The sequence below is a fragment of the Diuraphis noxia genome, unplaced genomic scaffold (genome assembly GCF_037042655.1).
Source record: "Diuraphis noxia isolate RWA-SAM2 unplaced genomic scaffold, SU_Dnox_SAM2 contig0004, whole genome shotgun sequence".
NCBI classification, from domain to species: Eukaryota; Metazoa; Arthropoda; class Insecta; order Hemiptera; family Aphididae; genus Diuraphis; species Diuraphis noxia.
In genome coordinates, this window is record NW_028301714.1 from 66,916,564 (window position 1) to 66,941,400 (window position 24,837).

Consider the following 24,837-nt stretch of genomic DNA (forward strand, 5'->3'; position numbering starts at 1 on the left):
AAAGAGTTGTAAAAATGCAAAAAAAAAGTTATAAATCGTTATTTAGTTGATATGTAATAATATGGTTGTTAACAATATTTACTCGAACCATAATTGTATTAGTCGATACAAGTAATTGCTATCAATTCTCAATTTTGGCGATGTCGTCGGTCTGAGCAAAAACCCTATTCCACACGATTACGTTTAAATCTCCAAAAATACGATGGACTTATATAGGTGTCATGGCAGGTATGGGAATGGAAATATCGTTTGAACGCAGGGTGGCAAAGTTAAGAGGCATTACGATGATAAGCAATCAAGTGTAGAGGGAACATGAAAGTTGGCAAAACGCCTAGCCATTACTTCTCGGGAGGTAAAATACGCAGTCTGAATCATTTGTATGACACAAAAGGAAATGCGAGAAAAAAGAAAGAGAGAATATATAACTGTTTTTTCCATTTTATTTTGCGGAATAGCGCCAACTGTGTTGTGTACGACGAATCAAGGGCAGAGGTATGGTACATTGTTGTGATCCTTTTCTCGCTTAGACATAATTACCAACCAAGATTGGAAAGAAAAAAAACTAGTAGATAATTATTGTGGTCATGAAGCTGTTAATACTTTTTATTTAATTGAAATTGTTCGAATTAATTAAAATGGACATGGCATTATATTAGACACCAATGAAAATATGTACTTATAGATAATTTAAAGAAGTAAACATTTTTAATAATAATAATAATAATAATAATAATAATAATAATAATAATAATAATATGCTGTTCACAGGTATTTACTAAAAAATAATTTAACTTTACTACAAAATCATTGTAATTTTATACACACAAATTATTTTCAAAGCGATTTTTAAAATTAGTTTTCAATTTAGAAATGTATTTCTACTATACATATTTATTCATTTATCTAATGAACATAATGTTCAATATAACAGTAAAGCAGACTATAGTAACTACACTGTTGTAGTGATAGAAATTTAATAAAATAATAATAGTTGAAAAAATAGCAAAATGTATAAATAATAAGATTAGTAATGTACCTAATATGGTAGTGAATGTATAATAATTGTTTAAGAAAGCTTAGGACCTCATTCTCTAGATTCATCATACGGTGAATATCGTGTTTGCTATTGTAATAGGTGATGTGGAATGAAAAAAAGAAATAAAAAATAAGAATCCAAATAAGAATTGGATCTAATAGAATGAGATGGAACTCTAAAATTTATTTGGGAAAAGTGAGAGTATCATCGATTTGTTAGCCATAAATGTTGAACTTAAATTATAATTAACACACATTTAATATACCGTATTGGGTGTATAACAAAAATATTTGATTAACTGTACAACAATATTATTACTCATAGTAATTATGTAAAAAATTATTTTGATATTTCTGTCTGCAAATGATAAATATTGCATTTTTTGAATAATATGCGATGTAGGTATAAGAACATAAAAAATATGTATCAGATTATTATTATTATTTTTTTAAACTTTAGTTGAAAATTTAAAATACATTGTCTTATGCTATACATATAAGTACACTATTGTAAATCTGTAACAACAAAATAAGCTATCACGTTCCTTCATCATAATTTTCTAGCACATTTATTTTTTAGCTAAATTATTCACAAAATCGAATTACTTGAAAAGTTTTAAACATATCAAGTCAGGTGAAACATTGTGAACCAATTACTCACAACCAAGAATCTGAATTTACAATGTAAAAAAAAAAATTAATAATAGAGCTTTATTCTTTTATTTTAGTTGGTTAATATTAATTTTGTCTAGAAATACCACGCAATGAAAAATGAAAACTCTTAGCGATATCTTTAGCAAATGAAATATGCGTCCCAAGAGGTCTTGCCGAGTATTAATCCCAACTAATGAAAAACGCTATTGCTTCGGTTAAATAAGACGCACAAGGCTACAAAAACTTTTATACATTGCTGGTTTAATTTCTTACAAGTTTAGCCTTTTGACCAGACATTATTTACTTTTGAAGTCGCGTACATCACATTATTGACGACGTGTTCGTGATTTTTAGTGGAAATTAATGTAGGTATTGTAAGTATATATACTGAACAATGAATATACCTGTACTGGTTTCACCAAGTTTTGGTTCATTACAATAATGTATACGACGGCGATGTTACTTATACCTAGGGCTGGGATTTCGATGCACTTAAATTTGTTTTCCAAAGCTTACTGTACGGTCACAAATTTGTTTATTGTACTAATGAATGAGAAAAAGAAAGTTTATTTTACATTTTTTTAGATTTTTTAGTTTATAGGTTATTTTTTAGACTTTTAAGTTTATACCTAGGTCATTTTCTTAATTTTTTAGGATATTTTAGAGTTTTTGGAAACCAAGTATGAATTTGAAAATTTATTTTAAGATTTTTACACCAACATGGTTTTTATATAAATATAACAGATTATAAGTATGTAGGTACTCGTAATTCGTATTATATTATCGGACAAGGTTTGAGTAACCACTACCCGCATTTCCTGTTAATTAATCTTAAATCGGTAAAATCGGCGTCCGATGATATCGTTCCACGTTCAGTACGAGTTTTGTCGTCGTAAACACCGTTTTATTGCTGTAGTTAATTTTTTTAAGGACATTTTTGGGGTTTTTTAGGCATTAAAATCCCATCCCTACTTATAACACTTGATGTGACGTGTTCTTTATGATGTATAATTATTTTATTATTTATTAGAACCAATTTTCTTTCTTAAATATTAGATGCGATTTTAAAATACTAATGGTTGGTGACTTATGGGAACATAAATAGATAGCTTGGATCAAAATAAAATTGTAAAATAAGCCGTCGACAAATTCTAGTAAATAAAATCGGCATACATATGCATAATAATGATAGAATCACAAAATATTATATTTGTTAATAAAATAATGTATGAAGTTGCGAACATCGGATTTGAAGATTCGATATAAATGGTTAGAGTAATTCATATCAGTTATAAGTACCGTATACACGGTTTATCGGTTAACGTTTATCGCACAATATTATTCTACCCGCAGTAAACCCATTAAAACCAGCAATGAGTGAAAATTAATTTCGAATACACAATTGCATAAGTTAGTAGAACGTTTAGTTGTTTTAAATGTTTTAATGATCACTTTACCTTAGTAAATATACGAGATTAAAAGCCCACAAATAGACGTTGATAAATATTTTTTGAATTTTAAATAGCATTTAATAAAACGTAGCTTTACACGTTGCTGAATCCAGGATAATGATATTTGATCAAAATAGTATTTTAAGCATACAATTAATTGAACGGATATTTAAAATAATTTATTTTACCAAAGGATTTATTAAATAAAAATGATGGTCAACTTAAGTGATTGTCAGTGTACTATTTGTTTTCTCTCTGGCCCACTCGGCAACGTACACATAGCTAATCGGCGCTTAGTAGTAGATTCTTATCTTGCAAGGGCGTGTTCAAGGTTCTTGGTTTTAATTTTTTTAAACATAAATTATTTTTTTTATTTCATAAAAAATAAGTTAAAATTAAGGTCAATTTAAGGGTAATTGGAACCCCAAAACCACCCCCCCCTGGGTACGCCACGGCATTCTTGTAAACAAACATTAGTATTAGAATGAATTTACCTATTATCATACTCAAAGGTTGCATTTGAGTAGGGCGGGAAAATAATTACAGGTAAAAATGGGTTCAGGGAATAAAATATTTTTCCTGATTTTGGTACGGTCGTAAAAATTATGCGAAAAAGTTGTTGAATACAATTTAATCGAATCCAACTAAAGTGCAATATGATTTTTTATTGCGGGACCCAATTAGCATAATATTTCAATCAGGGACCTAAATAGTATTCGCTGAACTTAAAGTTAAGAACGTGTATTAGTATGATGCTATTTTTACGATATTTTCATTTTTTTTCTAAATTATTAGTATGTAAAATATTACAATTAAAAAATTAAATAATTTCATTTTACTCTTACAAATGTATACACTGATGTCAATATACGCTTAATAGTGCAGTACTTAACCTTGACACTAAGCCCTGTATTATAGAATTAGTAATTATTTTGATAGAATGTTTAATAAATGTGTAAGATTTTATGGTTTGTAATATTATAGATATATCTTAATCTGATCCATTTAATTATATAAGTAGTAAGTATCTAATAAAAAATGCATAAATACCTTCACTGTCGATTGAGAAGTAGCCTAGACCATCACCGTCTACAATTGAATATCCAACTCTTGATACGTCCCCAGGAAGATCTGTGTCTGTAGCACTGACTGTGGTCACTAGAGTTCCAGGTGGTTCGTTTTCGTCGACAAATGCAGTTGCATAAAAATTGCCAAACTCAGGAGCGAACATATTTTCGTTTACATCCACAACTTCTATTGTTAACCATGTTTGTGAAGATAAAAAAGGCATACCACCATCTACTGCCTTCACGATCAGTGTGTGCATTTGTCTCTGTTCGAAATCTAATTCACTCGTTGTTCGGACAGTTCCGGAAATGGAATCGATTTCAAACATTTTTTCGTCCATTTCTGATGAAGATTCTGATTCCAATGAATACGATACAATCCCGCCTTTGCCGAGATCGGGATCAACTGCGGTCACGATTGCAACAACGCTACCAATTGGTAAATCCTCTAAAGCCTTGACGGTGTAATTTTCTACAAGAAATTCTGGCGCGTTGTCATTCACATCGTCAACTATAATGCGTATCAAAGCCTCTGTGTGTAATGTCCACGGTTCAGGAGCACAATCTGAGACGGTAACTTTCAGTTCATATAGTTCTTGGCGTTCCCGATCTAAGCGACCGGATACATAAAGATTGCCTGAAGTTTTGTCAACCGAAAAATGAGTAGTATCTGTGGTCAATACATAAACTATTCTACCGTTTTCTCCTTGATCAGGATCTTGAGCATTAATTTTAAATATTACTGTCCCGTTTCGAGCATTTTCACTGACTCGAAAACTAGAAACTCTTTTATCAACTTTGGGAGCATTGTCATTTACGTCTAGAATTATAACTTTCAATGATTTCCATATAGTGTGTTGTGGTTTACCAAGATCAGATACTGTAATGTTTAATACATATTCATCTCTTGTTTCTCGATCTAGATATCCAACTACGTTTAAATCACCAGTTTCTGGGTCGATTCTGAACAGGGAGTCATCGTCACCATCAGAGACACCATACACTAATTTTCCGTTGTAACCTAGATCTCTATCTCTGGCACGAATAGCTAGTATCGTATATCCTAACGGCACAGATTCATTGACTTGTACAGCACTAGGGAAATTCAACAATTCAGGCTTGTGTACATTTTCTCCATATCTGCTTGGCATCATGGCAAAATCATCATCTTCACCAATATTGTTCTTTTTTGCAGTTTCTATGGCGTCATTTAATCTACGAAGCACACCAGTTTCTCGACACTCGATGTTGATTGAATCATCAGCAGCCTGTGTTTTTTTCGCGTTCACTAATGTTATATGTAAGCTTGTCAAGTCCGAATAATGCGAACCATCAGTGGCAGTGATTTTTACGTTACGTTCTTCCATACCTATGTCAGTAAGGTCACAAGTTACTGAAAGTACGCCCGATGATGATTCGATTGAAAAACAATTGTCTTCATTGCCCGATTCAACCCGATAGCTTATGAAATTACCATCGTCAAAATCTACAGCAGACATGGTCATAATTTCTTTACCTATGGCAGTAAACCTAGGAACTTGTATTTTACAGTCAATTTTTTCAAATTGGGGTCTGTTGTCATTCACGTCTTTTAGTTTAATCACTAATTTCATTTCAGTTTGTCTCCTGTATGGATATCCCCAATCTGATGCCCTGATATGAAGTACATATTCCCGTCGCATAGTTTCATAGTCTAAAAGATGAGTTGTTCTAATGAGGCCGGTAAAATGATCAATATCGAAAGGGACTGGTTTTAAATTAGCAATACTGTAAGATATATAACCATTTTCGCCTGAATCTATATCACGTGCACTTATTTTTACAACAGATGTACCAGCAGGTTCATTTTCATTAATAGATACTTCCATTAGATATTTATCAAATAAAGGGTCATTATCGTTAGCATCAACAACAAATATCTTGACTTTTGCGGCGGATTGTTTTCTACTTCCAGCGTTACCTTGATCTATTGCACTAACTGTAAGAGTATAAGATGATCTATGTTCAGCATCTAGCACTACAGCCGTGTAAAGCATACCTGTCCGTTTATTAATTCGAAACTCTCCCCCTTCATTACCACCGACGATTTCTAAAGACACTTGGGCATTTTTGCCTTCGTCTTTGTCACTTACTTTTAGTTTAATGACGGGCGAATTAACTGGTGCAGTTTCAGCGATATTTACTTCATATAGTTCACGTTCAAAGACTGGGGCATTATCATTAACATCAGCTAGTTCTATTGGAATCGATCTGTAAGTATCTCGTTCAGGTGTTCCTGAATCAACTGCTCTAAGAGATAGATTATAACCTTTTGGAGCTGTTTCTCTATCCAACATATTAAGAACGACAATATTATATTCACCACTATGTCCGGTTTCTTTAATTCTGAAATGGCCATCAGGATCACCGTCAACAATTTCCAAGCTTCGTATAATACCATTTACTCCAGAATCTCTATCTGTGACTTTGATGATTGCGTATATGTCACAGTTAGATTCCTCGACCACGTGTGGTAAATGTTGAATAAAAATATCAGGGCTATATAAATTGACTTGTTGAATGTTAAATTTTACTTTTGCACTACTTGGTTTAGAACGCCCTTGAATACCACGATCCCGAGCTTCAACGATAAAGTCGTACGATCTTCTTTCTTCAAATTTTAACGATCTAGTAATTGTTATAACACCAGTTCTCGGATGCATAGCAAATTGATTGGTTCTTTCTTTAAAACTATAGTATATTTCACCATTCATTCCAATGTCAGCATCTTCAGCTGAAACTTTTAGAACACTAGAATGGAGTGGCGTATCTTCTGGTATAGTTTTTTCATACACAACCGGATAGAATAAGGGACTTAGGTCGTTCGTATCAAGAACTGTTACAACTAAAGTAGCATGGAGTTCTAACGAAATACTATTTTTTTTTTTATCTTTTGACTTGTCAGTAGAAGTTGTAACTGTAGCTTTCACTTCTAAGACATATTCATCTTGACGTTCTCTGTTCAGAACATCGTAATCAGTCTTTGTTCGAACTAAAAGGAACCAAAAGTTTCCTATCTTCTTTTCTTCAGCCTTGAAGAATTTTATCTTTTGTTGGGATGCTATCTTATAACGTATGATAACGTCGTCATCTGAACAATATATGCCCATTTTTTCTTCCGTTCGGACATACGTTTTGATAAGTGCATTTTCTGGAATCGTTGCATTGTAATGCTCTCTGGTAAAACGTAATTCGGCCAAACTTCCATTTCTTAAAGTGCAGAAGCAGCTTGATATCAGGAATAACAAAACTAATATCAGAGGCTTAATAAGCAGTGCTTTGAAGCCTGTTTCCATGGTAGTTACTCGCGGGACGTTCTTGTCATCTTATTAGATTGACTCGTTTTAATATTTTGCACATGTTCCTGGAAAAAAAAAAAATTATTAAAATAAAAGAATTAAATAATATTTTCTACTTGATATAATATGTTCAATTTTATTTTATAAACTATATCATTAAAATATTAATAAGCTATAAATAAATGAAAAGTTTGTGAAGTCTATGGAAAGGGTTTCAACTTCCGGAAAGGCAATAACGGATTGTGTTGACCCTATTATACTGGGACAAAGCCAAAGAACAATAAAAACTACGGAAAACGTCAAGATGGCAAATAATGCACATTGTTATTAGAGTATTTCATTGGGGAAAACAAATGTAGACGGACATATACGAATTCAAAATTTAATTTTAAAAACTATCATCTATATTAATCTAAAAACAGAATAATATAGGAAGAAATAAAAATTAATCAAAACTTTTTGAATGGCAATTTTCTGAAAAAACATTTAATTAGCTAAATGTATACATTTATATATTCAACCTGCGATGAATAAATTTAAAAATGTTAAAATCGTAAGAGTTAAATCAGAACCCAAGAAAGTTTTTTTCTTTTAGCGCAGAGACATTAAGAAACTGAATTTCTATAAGATAGGGATACTAGCGAATCGAGTCTGCAACAACACTGTTTACAATTACCAACCGATTGTTCTGCCCTGAGACTTGAACAATGGACGTTTCTCCTGTGCGTTTAAGATGTTGCTTTGTATTTTAAAGACCAGATTGGAATTTAAAATATCATCACTGGTTTTATTCAGGACCTCATCACCAGGACTTATACAAAAGATATGTTTACCATATCGCAATGAAACACAGAGTCAAGAGGGGTTTCGACGTTTTTGTATTATATATTTTTAGATATTTATATAAAACACGGTATGTTAAGAGAACCTAAAGAACATCCATTAAGTATATATGCAAGGGTCGTTGTAGGTATATGAGGGTTTATCCAATACAATAAATTAAACGTCTTTATGTACTAGCTAATAAATTTATAAATATTATAATTGTATATTGAACAGACTATATAGTCGATAAATGTATTATTTACACTTCCTATAATATCGTGTACAGTATTGTTCAGCATAAAAATTGATTATTTTTGGTGTTATATTTTACGTAAAATATAACAAAATAAATCAAATATAGAACGTAATCCTTATAGTAAAACATTGGGTAAAACATCAAGCAATATATTTAGATAAATAATTTTTAAAACAAAAAGTAAAACTTATATCGTTATCACATTAAATAATTAATTAAAAATTGATTCTACAAAATACTGAAGACAATAATTGCCATTACGATTTACCTTAACTTAAGTTTTGTAAAATTAATCATATAATCTTAAAAAGTGTTTTGTGTTGAAATTTTCCACTTTGTAACAGTTTTTGCTTAAAACTGTTAATGGATGAAAAAAAATAAATTTCCACGTCTCTTCTCGCACGTTTTTATATCACATTATTATAATTTATGTGACTTGTTTCCTTCTTTTGGCCTCATCACAACCGTACTATCCGGTCATAATAATATATCATTGTACTGGGAATGGGCCCCTAGTTACACCGAGTACAGGTCGAAAGAGAGAAACTTGTGCTTTTCATATTTCTCTACCACCCTACCAGCCGACCTCTCTTGTCCCTAACATTACACACTGGAGAATAGCGTTGTTTTTATGTACTTCGCCAAGTCATTATCGGTAGGTATTTGTTTTCTTGAGTGGTAAAACTCTACATAGTCTAAAACATACTAATCACAACACCAATACGTGTACAATGTTTTATTGTAAATTATGTTCGAGTTAAAAAATTTCTCGTAAATATTATTTCTATTAACAATATTAATAGTTTCACAAATAAAACCATAGTTGTGAAACCGATTCAGATAAATAATTATAAATTTCCCGTCATTGCTAATTTCCGAAAATTTCAATTATGTGTGTGAACTTATTTTATACTGACTTATATAATAATTTATTTAAGATATATAGCACATAAGTTTCCAAATTGCTAATGATAGGTTTAGTATAGAGAACCGCAGAGGCTGTTATTGAACCACAATGTTATAATAATCGAATAGAAACTACCTGCTCTAAATAATTCGATCAAGGAGATTGAACGTATACTTAACAGTAGAATATATCCATCTATATCCTTATATGTAATATGTTCCATTATAATCAGAGTTAAAGTTATAAGTCGGACCTCGATATAGGTACATAAATACCAAAATGTAACGTTTGGTAACATAATATCCCATTAAATTGTTGATTTTATATAATTAAATTATATTCCATAACAATTAATAACCATTAAATTTTAATATAAAATTATGTTTAGTTTGTTTTATACCTAATAAAATTAAATGTACTATAGTATAGTATACCTAGTGAGAATTAGACATTCTTCTCTGACCCATTAATTCTTAATCAGTAAAGATCCACCATTCATATGTAATAAATGCCAAGAAGACCTAACCATTTAACACATCATCCTAGATTGTCCAGACCTTCAAAACATCTGAAATACCTTATTAATACCCAATAACTTAGAAGAAGCTCTCCATGAAGACAACACCAGCATTTTTTAAAATTTTTTCACACAAATTAACATCGTAAATAATCTTTGACTAAAATTTATTCGTAATTTAAGACTATTGTAACTTTTGAATTTTAATTATTAATGTAACTCACACAATTTAATATGTACATAAGACTAATAACCTTAGTTGTTGAAGCCTCTTTTCTCTTTCAATAAAAAAATATATATATACCTACCACCACGATTTATAGATCTAAAAACCTCGATACCTTACAATATTAACAATAGAACCACTCATTAGTTTATTAAACTATCGCACATGCAAAAAAAAATAAAAAAAATATTCTACTTGTGTCTATTGAGTAGGTACATTTTTTAAGGTGCATGTTTTGCCGTTAATTCTAATGAGAATTCCAGTACGATAATTCATTAATGTGATAATTTTACATCTCAATGATTCTTAGAGAAATTACTAGAAAATTATGTATGCCTATGAAGAAAATAAAAATGGAGATAACAAACAAGTCACTTTTAAAAATTAAATAACGATAATTATTAAAAATTCTAAACAATAATAATTATGTTAATAATTAAACCAATTGATAAAGTATTGGCGGAAACTTTGTTTGCAATTTCTTTTGGATAATATAATAATATATAAGTCACGTTTAAAACTTTATAACTACACGAACAACACGCTATTGGAAGAATTGTTAAACGATTCACACACATTTCAGCCCGCTGAGTAGCGCCTCTGCTGCGTTAATCAACTTTGAGTTTTATGTATTGGTTTTGTTGTACACGGCACTACGTTCTTCGTTGATAATAATTGCGTCAGTATTACATTTTAACTTGTTAAGTTTGAAATTTCGGAAACCAAGGTTGAATCAAGAATATACGAACAGTGAACTTAGAATCTTTAGAACATAGTTAATGTGATCGAATCACATTAAGAGTAGCAATCGAAGACGCGCAAATGGTTCATCATTCTAACGCGCCAATTGAATGATGTAGAAAAACGATGGTCACTCAATAAATTAACACAAAAGGTAATACAAACATGATACGAACATAATCTACACATATCTTGAGTCTTCTATGTTCTAAAATTTATTCGGGTTGAATAGTAAATAAGATAATGTTAATGAATGGAACAATATTGTTTACCCAATTTTGCACAAGTATTTATTTATGAGTATTTTTTATAAAATATTTATATTCTTCGATATGAATAACACGGAGTGTAATAATTGGTGGTATTAATTTAACGATTGAATGATTTTCAAATATATTTTTATTTGTATATATACAATCTCGATGATCATAATCTAGTAAATTTTATTCCCATTCTATATGTATTAACATTTATCGCACTATTTTTCATCTATACATACATTACATGTATCTTATATGATCGATGTATATATATTATTCTAGTTGTTCTTATAAACTGTCAACTATTGATTAAGATAACTAATGTATACATATAACTCATTGTTATATTATACACAATTGTCACTATTTTAACTTTATTTGAAATTGGACAATCTGTATTGTAGCCAGATTTTAAGTAATATTTACATTCAAATATGTTTGGTTGTATGTTGAGTAATAGTTTTCAAACTATGATGACGATTACATTTAAGGTAAAAACTAAACTTTGTGTGTAATTAATATAAAAATAATACATAGTTAGAATAGATTTCATTTGAATATGTTTTTGGTTTAAGATAGATGCTCAATTCAAATTATAAATATATCTACAGTATATAAGTAATGTAAGCTGATTCTAGATTAGGTAAAAAAAAAAGAATAAATATTTACACTTATCACACAGCAAAATACATTTTAGTTCTATCATATCATAGTTGTGTATTTTGTATCGATGATTAATGTAAATGTAGCCTATATTATATCTGTGAACATTTTGTTTTTAGGCGTCCGGTAAAATTATGGATTATCGCATACCGGTATTTGAGCCGAATAATTTTAGTGCAACGTTTCGGTCATTCGTTTAACCAACACAAACATGAATTATTGAACAATTCAATTTACAAGATTGGAAATTTTGATTAAACAAATTTAGTATCGTTTTCTCGTGTGTATATAATATATTATAATTTTAACCTGCAGCAGTTGTGTTATTATTATTTGTTCACTGGTTTACGTTACCACTATAATATAAGAATATATTATATATAAAAAAAAAATGTTATATTTCATAGATTATAGATGATACAAATGATTATTTTGGTTGATAAATTGTTTCTGTTGTAAAGAAAATTCAAATAATAAAAAATGGATACAATATTTGCACATAACTGCCCTTAACTAAATTAAATAAAAATAAGGGATGGAAGGATGAGACATGCAACGACACCAGACACTAAATAAATACAGAATATTGATATAATATCTGAAACGATACAATTTTTATAACGTAAAAACAATGAATTTAAATTATCAACTTGTCCATATTATTAAACACTTACATTGGCTGTGTTACCGACAATTGCATTTTACAAAAGACACACTAATAAATTATATTATTAATGAGTATAATAGTACATAAATACTTTACTAAGTTTCATGATTGACTTTATAATGTGTGGGTTACCAGAATATTTAGGGTCGAGGTCAATGAACCTTAATTGTCATTCCATTTATTGTTATTAATATTAAAAGACTAAAGCTAAATGTATAAATGTACCAAACCAAATTTCAAGAGAAAAAATATAAATTTTATATAGGTGCCTATATTATGAATATATATGTATACAGAATGCGGATCACTAAAAAAATAAAAAATAGAAAAATGTTTTAAAGAATACAAAGTCTATAGGCAATTAAATTAATAATTTTAATTTAATAACAATTATATTAAACCACCAAAAAATAAAATGTACTTACGATTAATTGGGAGATAAAATTTTAATCTTAACAAATATACCTATGTATTAAATAATTAATACTCAATCTCGTATAGAGCAATATTATTTTTTATTTTTTAGTTTTATAATAAATAAAAGTTTGAGTATAACATATTATTTTATTGGGTAACAATAATTATTTGCTTGTTCTATAAAGAAATAGCATTGATTGAGCACAAATTTTAAGTCGAACTATAAATATATATTTTAGGCAAATTATGTTAATTAAATTTTGTATTACTATTACTTCAATACTCGTAAAATTAAAAAGTTTTAATTTATTTGATTAAGTGGAAAAAAATACATGTAATTAACTGAGAAACTTGAGCAAGTCTATAAATTATAGTTTACAATAAACAAATTGGCTGTATTTCAGATTCTTCGAGTTTGTAGTGTAATCAACCAATAATTATTATTTTATAAATAATAAAAATCAATTTTAAATAAAACTGTTGTTAAAATTTACTAATTTGTATAGGTTAGTAGGTATTTATATCATAATGTATCCGAAATAAAAATAACAAAAGCTAAAAACTAAATTAGCATTTCCTCTTTAGACAATTAATTTTTAGTAATATACAAACATGTAAGTTATATATTACAAAAATATAACAATATATTTTTCGATACATGTACAAAAGAATTTTGTTGAATACCTACCTATTTGTCATAACTCATGAGATTTATCTTCACAAAAATTACTACTTAGGAAATAAATAAAATAAAATATATTAAATATAATTCGTCTGAATTATAAAAAAGAAATAAGAAGAACTTTGCATCTATCAACCGGGCATGGCAGAAACCTTCGGGTGCCCATTAAAAATTCTGCCAAAAACCCGCGTGTTAAATCTACTGCAGTACCTTCCCCTACAGTTCCCCAGGCTAATGACCTCAGTTGTCGAAGCTTTAACCCGAAAAAAAAATTGATAGCATATACGTAATGATAACGTAGAATTAAGGTTAATTAAATAAACTATGGTAGGTTCACGATGGAAACAAGTAGAGATCAAAGTCGTAGTTGTCAGAGTGTTAAAAAGACTTAATAGGATAATCACAAATCTGAATAGATCTTGCCATCGAAATTCTATTTGTGGTATATGATTTTAATGTTTTGTTAGAAATAACGAGTTACAGCTACATTAAATAGAAGCTAACCAATAGGTAACACTATATAATTCATAAGGTTTAACATTTGTAAAAAAATAAATCAAAATTTGAAACTTTTTTCTGAGAACAACATAATAACATCAGAAACTAAAGGATTCAGTTATAGATAATTATTTTTCACAATTATAAGATAAACATTTATTAGATACACCACGATTCGCGGAATCACTTGAAGGTGAATGATCTTTGTAGGTTTAGGGAAAATAATAGTTTGTATTGTGTGTATGATCAATCTTTTTCGATATCAATTATTAATTAATGTACAACCTAAAATACGGAGGTTTTATTTTGTTTGAATAAGACATTACGCTAATTTTCAATAGTAAAGATATAGTTGTCTGTTTGGTTATTTGTTCTATATGTATGATACACCTATATAACTATGTTTATAGGCAATAGAAATTCTTTTGTTCCGATTACATACATACCTGTCCTGTTTTAATTAAAACCGGGTTACGTCATATAATATAATTTATGGTTTTGTGTATTTTATACTAACTGCAATTTCTATGTGGTTTCTTATAATATTTTTTTCATATTTGAATATTTTAGTATAAACATATACTTATAATTTCATACTTATTGATTTTTTTTTTTTTATTATTCTGTGTAGAGCTATTGGTTTTACAAAAGGCACTTATTTTTTTTACTTCTGTCTATAAACCACTTTTAATAAGGGCAGTAAAATGGCTAAGAAAGTTTCATGTGGCATATAGATTGGAAATCCAATACAGGCTGTACTTTAAAAGAGTCATTTTTGATTTTCATAGTAGTTTAAAAACCCCTTATCTGGAAACCATAAAATCGATATAAGAATTAATGTTTTTTTCTTAACCTTGAACATTCGCAGGTTCCTTTCAGAATCGTTTTTGAAATACAATAATTTGTTTAAACTTATCGTATTTAATGATAAGTAGTATGTGGTACCAAGATAAGTGAAACAAAAAGAGTGCCCAAAACTTAAAAATTGGTATTTTGCTTTCCACACTTATTTTTATATAAATTTAAAGTTTGTTTTTTATAGCAACAAAATTCCTTTTAAACGAATATACAGATAGGTAATATGGACGTATTTTGCTGTCTGAGTGTGTAACACACAAAGCATACTAATTTAAAATCCTGAATTGCTAATAACAAATTATCGGTGCTTTATTTATGGATTTTTTTTTAAAAATTTATTTTAAAGCAAAATAAGAGTAGATACAGAATAATAACATAATGTGTATATATTTGTTACTCATTTATAAATTGAAAATCTACGATAAAACGTGAGTTAATTAGTTATCATACCAACCTATGTAAAATGATTGATAAATTTGATGTAATTTTAAAAACAATAAAACTGTATAATTGCAAAAACCGTGTCACAGAAATATAGTTTGTTAAACTTGTGTCATTATAAACAACGAATCCATCCGGCCGCTACTTAAAATTTTAAATCCATCTATCAACTATATAAGTTAAATTTAAAAACATTAAGTTTATGGATAAGATTTATGCAAAATGAGGTTTATAAAAATACTTAGGATGTATTCGGAAACAAACCGGACGTAGTTTTTACGATGATAAGCTTTCCATGGTGTTTTTTTACAACTTAGTAAATACAGCTTTAATAGATTTGCTGTCCTGAAAAAATGAATTAAACATTAAGTATTGGTGCAATTAATATAAAATGTGTTATATCATACAAAATTCACACATCACCGCCGACCAAGTGAATATTACTTTTATCGAACAGTGGTGAACCAAACGAATGGCGGACAATTTCCCCCGATTGTTTTTGGCGTAGTAGGACATTTTCCACCCAATATATTTTCGATGCGGACATTTTCCCCCCATTTTTTTTTTTAAGTTTATTATTAAATAATATAATATTATTTCTTATTTAATAAGAAATTATTTATTTTTTTAATACAATATTATTTTTTTTCATAAATATAATACAAATTGTATAATAAAACGTAAAAAAATTATTTAAGTATAATAATCTAAAAATTTCAACATAAAAATGATATGTTTTGTAAAAAACATTTAATTTCTGATTTTATTTATCTCTAAGCACATATTTTGTAATCGTCTTGAATATTTATTTTATTTTGTAAAAAAAACCGTACCTGTTTTAATTTTTAATAATTTATTAATTGCCATTGAATTTGACTTTTGTAGTGCTTCAATGAACATCCAAATATTTGGATGCTGAGTTCTTACCAAAGTTTTAAATTTATTATTGAAACCTTCAATTATATTATTTGTTCCACCTGTGTTTTTCTTTATAGCACTATGTACATTCCATAAATAAGGAGGAAATAATATTATTTAATATAAAAATAATATTTTATTTAAAAAAAATAATTTCTTATTAAACAATAAATAATATTATATTATTTAATAATAAACTTAAAAATAAATGGGGGGAAAATGTCCGCATCGAAAATATATTGGGAGGAAAATGTCCTACTATGCCAAAAACAATCGGAGGAAAATGTCCGGGGGGAAATTGTCCGGGTACCAACCAAACAACAATCAAGAAAGTGATTCGATACGGCGATGGATAAGACTTAGTCTATATATAGTCTATATGTAAGCGTAGTTTTATAATTAATATTGTCATGCAATGGACGCAATTACAACGTTATATGCTTTTAACCTATTCAAAGAACTAACATTTTATACAAAATTAGCAACAACGTGCCTAATTAATTTTCTAGTTATCGAACAGATGGAATCGATTTTAGTAGGTACCTACCCACGTATTATATATTTTTGGGTATGAAAAAAATAAATACATAATATACATATTCAAATACTATGAAGGACGAGTACATGGAAAAGGCATAAATGGACCCATTCACGCAGTGTACGCCGGATACATCGTGATGGGTAGGGGAGATTGAGTGCGGGGAGGGTGGAAAAAAACGGAAAATGTTGGCCTTATTGTGTGTTCGCACCATTCGATTACAGAGAACTGATATTCAGTCAGCGGGTTAATGGAAGTCCACGGGCTCCCGTGGTAATGCATTATATTATTCTTAAATCCTCGAATGCGTTCAGAAGGCAAAGATCGTTGAAGGTGTCGGAATAGTAAAAACTCTAACGGCCGCCACATTTTTTTTTCGTACATTACTTCACTAACGGATCACATTGATGAAAATATAGATAAATGATATAATATACTGCAGGTATACACTTTACAATAAATACATATTATCATACCATCAGCGAAATTCAAAAGTTTAAAAAAATCAAGAAAAAAGTTTGAAAATCAACTCAATTTCCCGTCATTCTTCAAGCCCGAAAAACGACTTTAAAATTATCAGAAATAATTTTCATTGATATCAACGAAAATCTTCTGCTAACCAAGAAATGTGAACATTAATGTAAGAACTTTAAGTATATACAATTTAGAAAAAAAATGCAGGTAATTTAGGTCACTATCTAATTTCTAAAATTTAAATTACTTATAGAACTTTTTATTCAACCATATCATTATAACTAGTTATTATATTCATCCATCAAATACCTAAGTAGATACTCTCTAAATGTATTAATGTCTAGCCTTATCACAGACTTAAAATATTCTCTTTACCTTTCTCTTGCAAAAGTTTTAAGTTGATTTTTATTTTCCTACCTACATCTCTTATTTATCTAAGGCATCATTATGTTTAGGTATATTAATTTAATTGTGTTGTTATTTTTCTCAAAAATATTTAAAATAAATTGTCGTTAATCCCCAATAAAAGATTTTAGAAATTACAATAGTTATATATATATACTTACACTAGCTATTAAGTCAGTTATATATAGATTTTTAATTTTTCAACTATAAATATTAATAAAATATTTCTAAAATCAAATTATTCTTTTATTCTTTAAGAGTTAAAATATCACAATAAATTAGTATAGGCATTTATTATGTTTACAATATTATGAAATATGAATAAACAAATTATTTTTGATGACTATTTTTTCATATATAATATATATTATCATGCAGTAATTATACATTTTAGATCTTTGGAATAAATAATGTTTGTATAAACATAGGTATAAAAAAAAAATACAAAACATTTGAAACAAGTAGATATTTTGTATCATATATTATTTTACAGTATTAGAATCAAAATAATAATCACAGAAAAAAAAACCGGTCAAGTGCGAGTTGGCTCGCGCACCGAGGGTTCCGTAGTCCGTACAAACCTGTAGGTATATAAGTAAAAGTTCACCCATCACGACAATCGAGTCATAGTTATGGTATTTTTATTGCAAAATTAAATTTATAACATCAAAATATGGAAAGCTGGAGGATCATAAATACGCGTTCGTGAGGAAAAGGATTAGAAGTTTAAAATTATTTGAAAAAAAAAAAATATTTTTTTTTTATATGATGAAACTAAAAATTTACGGTTTTCGTAATTTTTCCTATATCTGTACTATATGACGTGACTTCGTACGAAATTTCAAGATTCTAAGTTCACGGGAAGTACCCTGTAGGTTTTGATTCCCGTGCGAGTTTCGAAAATTTGCGGAAATTTGCGGCCTAAATGGCTGTATCTTTTGATTGCGTTGGCTTAGAAGGTTGATTTTTCTACAGCTTCCAGGGACAGTAGACCTGAGTATCATATACAAATTTCAGTTTGATACCTCCACGCGTTCCTGAGAAAAACGCTCTTGACAGACGGACGGACGGACGGACAACAAAGTGATGTTATAAGGGTTCCGTTTTTTTCTTTTGAAGTACGGAACCCTAAAAATATATTTCCAAAAATCTTTTACATAATAAACTGTTATTATTATGATATTGCATGCAGTTCAGTAGTTTAGGTAAGGTTTTATCCCGGGATTTATTTAGCAAAATTATATTTTATTCTTTGTACCTACCTCATGATACGTTATTCTTCTAAGGAAAAAAATAATTACACCTGCACTGATATAACTGGTGAATGAAAAAGTTTTGAACGGATATAGGTAATGCAGATGATACTATATGGACTGGTAATAGGCCAAACTTTTGGTATACAAACCACAAAAAAAGAAGTGACAATATATTAACATATTGTACTATATACAATACAACAAGAGTAGAGATTTTTTCCCCTATTTTGTAATGGTTATAGAATTGATTTATAATAAATAGTTCATATTGTTTATGAGTATTAAATTACACGAGAAAATGTGGGCTATATAGTATAATACGCCATCTTGTAACTTCCGAGATTCCTGTACATGGATAAAAAAGAGTAACACTTTACTATCATTATTTAGATAAAATATGTAATCTATTTATTTTATTTTTTTAAGAAGAAGAAGAAGAAGAAGAACTAAGAATCAAATCAGTTATTCGTAAATGTATCTGGTCACTCGGGTTTTAAATATTTAAGTAAATGAAATACTACAGCGTATATTTACGATGAAAACAAAACTTGGAAAATATGATAAGTAGTTTATGTTTTTAATAATAAATACCACTAACGGCACCAACTACGCAGGAACATTTTCGATTGTAGACACAAATTAAGTTATAAAACATAATACTCGACATAATATTACTATATATCCGAGTTGTAGGTACAGTAAAAGAAGAAAACGTATATTGTTTACAAGCTTGTAAAAAAAATGTGTATGATTTTGTGTTCTGTTAATGAAATATAATAATTTTTCTTTTTTTAATTTTATAAACTAATAATGCACTATTATTTTTTAATGTAATAAGTTATATATCTAAATACACATTAGGTAGTTTAAATTATTGTAATATATTAATTATGAAGTTCGGAATGCTAAAAACACGATAATATTTTACGTTTTAAGTAATAAATGAATATTTTTTTTAATCAATAATATCTAGTATACTTTATATATATCTATAAATTAGGTATATAATAAAATTATATAACCTTAATTACGAAAACTGTATACATCAACATTAGGTACATTAGGTAAACATGTTAAATATTCTTGATGTATCTTTGTATCTATCCGGAACATAGAATAAAAGATTTGTTTTCTTTATTAAAGTTTTCCTGATATTAATCAACTAAACTTAGTTATATAGATTTAAAATGTTTGATATTATATTATCAGATATCATTAGTTCCAAGACTACCTACTTGGTTTTAGTTTAATAGAGTGCAGTAATAGGTTTTAACATTATTTACATACACCTAACAGATTTAAAACATACATTCTAAAACATGTATTCCTGATAGGTCAGAATGGCATACTATAATTTTATAGTAAACAAAAATTATAAACATTGAATAATAATATATTTTAAACTAAAAGGAAATAACAATAATCTTTAATTCAACAACTAAGTTAGCGTTTAGGGAGTTTGAAGTTGTCCAAAAAACACGATAGTGAAAGTATTTTATGATAGTATAATATATGGTAAATACTAAATTGTTAACATCTCAAGATTTTGTTTAGCCGGTAAAATACTCCCAAGAGTAAAACAAAAAATAGGTTCAATTTTGAACAAAAATGTACAACTTGTAACAACAAATGTACAACTTGTTTCTAGAAAAATGTCTGTTGTTGTATGAAAATGTAAAATGATTTCATAAAGCCTGACTATATTTATGGCTTTATATTTTAGATTAGATTACATATTATATTCAATAATTAGTGAAAAAGATTTTTATTTATATAAATACGAACTAAATAAGTAAGGAAGCTCACTCTGTGAGCATGCCAAATTCAAGATGTTTAAACACATTTAATACCTGCAACAAACCATAATTTTATACAATACACGATTTAAAAATAATTATTTGTTAAGCTTTATATTTTGATATCTTTTTTATAATATTGGTTTCTATGAATCCCCAATACCGTGGGAATATAGGTCATAGGTGTTCTAAACATATGTTTAGAAACCTAAAATTGTACAATTTAATAGAAAACGTTTGACAATTTGTGTCGGTAAGCACGACAATAATGTACATTCACTAATATTGCAATAGATAAATTTAACATAATAAACATTGAATAGTTAATTTGTCAATGGATTGAAGTTTCCCCACAAGGTTGATGGAAATTAAATTAGCTACATATGGATAACGTTTTTTGTTCAGATATTTTACTCTCATTGTTAATACTTCATATGCATTGATTATCAACAGTCAACAAAAATTAAATTAACATTTAATTAGGTGGCAAAACTATCACAAGTAGATTTAAAAAAATTTTATTTCACTGATTGCTTAACATAAACTTGCTAAAAATAATGATTTTTTTCTTTACATTATTATATGATTCATATTCATATTCTACACAGAAACATATCATATTATTATTATTATTATTCTGTGCTGTAACTATTATACAATGTTATTTGTCTAGTTTTGACCTACAATATAAAAAATGTAGTTTATAGTACAACATTGAACATGAGTACCAACTAAAGTACCTATATTTCCCACCCAAAACCACCCTCAAAGTTTAAGATTAAATTAAATTGTCTGCTTCAAAACTTGATGACACTCAGACGGACACATATTATGGACAGAGACACACGCTAAGAATCCAAAACTATCAAATATTTCAAACAGAAAACAAAAATGAATAATACATCAATATAATAGTATTCCGAGTACCTAGATTGGAAAATGGGACTGAATCCAACTAGGAAATAGAGTTATATAAGGTGAGACTTTTACAATTTTTAAAAGTTCCTTAGTTGAGACCAAGAATTGGCTCAAGAGTCATTTTTTTCACAAAAGGACTGAGGAGAGACACAATAAAAATATTTTACTGTTGAAATCTAAAAAAAAAAAATCTAAAATGTTATAGTGATCACCGAAAAATTGACACAAGGGAATACAAACTCCAATGTGCTTATATATATTTTTTTTTTGTTAATATATGTTTGGTGTATAAACTTTATTTTATGAATTGCTTTTATCACATTTTATTTTTAACTGGTAAAAATATGTGAATACATTTACAAACGAAAAATCTACTGTAATCCAAGAATGTTTCGATAAATATATATAAGGAATACAAATATTTTTATCTCGATGGAATGAATACCTATCAACTAAATTTAAAATTTTGAATTGTACTAAGTACTAAGTTTAATGAACATGAACATTTTGAAATTGGAAGAACGATATCGACGATATAATAATACAAAAGGTATAAATAAATAAGTAAATACTCGTGAGAAAAAAAGATTTTTCTAAAACTACCCATGGGACAAGAAAAACAGATGTCTACAAAACCTTTCGACCGTGAACAATTATTATTTAGATCAGGAACATTACTCTCAATGTTGATTAGTTGCGTCGAAATACGTAAAAACCAAATAGAAATGTATATATAAAAAATAAAAATAAAAACATTAATTATTCACAACATTTGAAAAGTCTTCAGTGAAAGCATTTTTTCACCTCACCCTTTTATAAATATATATTTTCAACTATTCCACCAGTGCTTTCGAATCGTCCCCTCTTTTAAACTCGAGATAAATTGTTTTGCCAGATCCTCTGTGAATCCGCAGCGGATTAGTGTCGACCTGTCACAATGACCGAGCGACCCTCGGGATATAGTGTTCTGCAAAATGTGTTGTACTTAAGTAGGCACACAGCATGAGAAGCGAAAAAATTCAACACCATAAAACAACTAGGTAGTATTAATTTTTATCATTTTTTTAAAGATTACCTTTATAATTCTTTAAATATTATAATATCAAAGAAAATGCAGGTGCCTATAGTTTTACAAAATTATGATGAGTAATGAGAATTTCATTTAAAACTATTTTAAAACACATTATAATCCAAGAACTGAGGTACAGAACGATGCATAAAAAAATAATAAAAGACATATATGTTTTAGTTGTATCCGTTTAAGAAATTGTATCCCTTATCACAAACTTATTTTTTTTTTTTATTTATAAAGTTTTCCTGACAATTGGTCATCTAAGCTTAAGGCTAAATCACAAACTTATAAATTATAGAATATATAATATTGTACAGAGTGAAATTAATTTTTAGATTTGTGCAAAGGATAAAAAGACCGACTTACCCAACTCACTAAAACTTAAATTTATATTTCATTAACTGAATATTTTTCGTGTGATGATGGACACTTAAAATTAGTTTTTCGTAACATGTTTCTCAATTTGGACGTTTAAGTGACAGCTGGGTACAGCAAAAATATCGGAATAAAAATATTTAGCTTGGGTATTATATTTGTACTTATTTATTAGTATAATTATCTAGTACCTATGCTACAAACGTTGCTGATTGATATATAAAACTTCGGATTTTAAATAATATATAGGCACCTACCATCTACCTGTGATATTCAACTTTAAAAGGTCAAAAAAAAAATAAAAATACAAATCTTTATTTCGAGGAAAGTATTTTATTCGATACTCAGAATTCATTAGTCTTATTTTTCGTTAAGAGGACGCTACACCCGCATATGTTGTCTCCGTCTTACAAGTGCGTAACATACCAAATTTTATGCTCAGCAGATCACGTTTAGCTCCGTTAGTTTAAAATTTACAGTAAATTGACCTCTTACAAAAATTAAAGGTAACATTATTATCGAGGGCATGAAGTAGGCTTTTTATTATATTTTAATTTTAAAGTGAGTTATGTGTATTTTAAAATTGTAAATTGTTTGTATAGCTTAAAATACTCATAACTCACTTTAAAATTAAAATATAATAAAAAGCCTACGTCATGCCCTCGATAATAATATTACTTTTAATTTTTGTAAGAGGTCAATTTACTCTAAATTTTAAACTAACGGAGCTAAACGTGATCTGCTGAGCATAAAATTTGTTATGTTACGCACTTGTAAGACGGAGACAACGTATGCGGGTGTAGCGTCCTCTTAACGTACCTGCCACGTATCAGATACCGAAATAGTCAAGTAATTAAGATATTTCAAGATGTATCTCCTAAGTGTTTGTTAGACTTATATATCGTGAAAATTAAAAACACTACGTTTTTTTTTTTTTTATAATAATTATACATTTTATACTTCTTAGCATAATGCGTATAAGTGATAAGAGACAGAAAAAAAAGACACATGGTATTCGTGATTACGAAGTCACCCACTAGAGACTCTTTGCGTGATAGGAAAAACACTACGTAAGTAAAAAACCTACCAGTTATACCTAAATGATATTATACTTAGCCAATATCAAATCATAAATCTAGTACCAAGTAAATGATGAAGAATATTAAATCGGCAAAAAGTTTTTTGTCAATGGATTTTCAAAAAAATTATATTTTTTAAGTTAAGTAATAATAATAATAATTATAATAATAATAATAATAGGAATAAAGAAAATTAGATCATTCAGAATTTAAAAATGTATGGTTTTTACGACACAGAAGGGAAATAACACGAGTTTATAACCGGATTGAACGAATTACTCGAGGTTTCAATATAAATTTTGCATTGTAAAAACTCTATACCTACCTACGCTAGCCGACTTTTACGATTGCGACCTACATTGAGTGAGTTGAAAAGGATGGGTTTGTGCAGCGAGAAAAAGTAAAAACCACCAAAAGCCTATGTAAATTTAAAATTAAAAACAAAAAAGTTATGCATCTGATCCACGTACAAAATTCGTTTCTTTTGATTGCACCTATGGTGA

At 28.5% G+C, this 24,837-nt stretch overlaps 1 protein-coding gene across 3 annotated transcripts in view; it reads right to left on the minus strand.

Moving 5' to 3' along the window:
* kug (FAT atypical cadherin kugelei) overlaps nucleotides 1-24,837 on the minus strand; it is a 164,230-nt gene that overhangs the window by 86,789 nt on the left and 52,604 nt on the right. For all 3 annotated transcript variants that reach the window (XM_015522229.2, XM_015522223.2, XM_015522208.2), the window contains exon 3: nucleotides 4,191-7,610. In XM_015522229.2, the coding sequence (XP_015377715.2) occupies nucleotides 4,191-7,542 (3,352 nt within the window). In that variant the 5' untranslated portion in view covers nucleotides 7,543-7,610. The remainder of the gene's footprint in view (nucleotides 1-4,190; nucleotides 7,611-24,837) is intronic.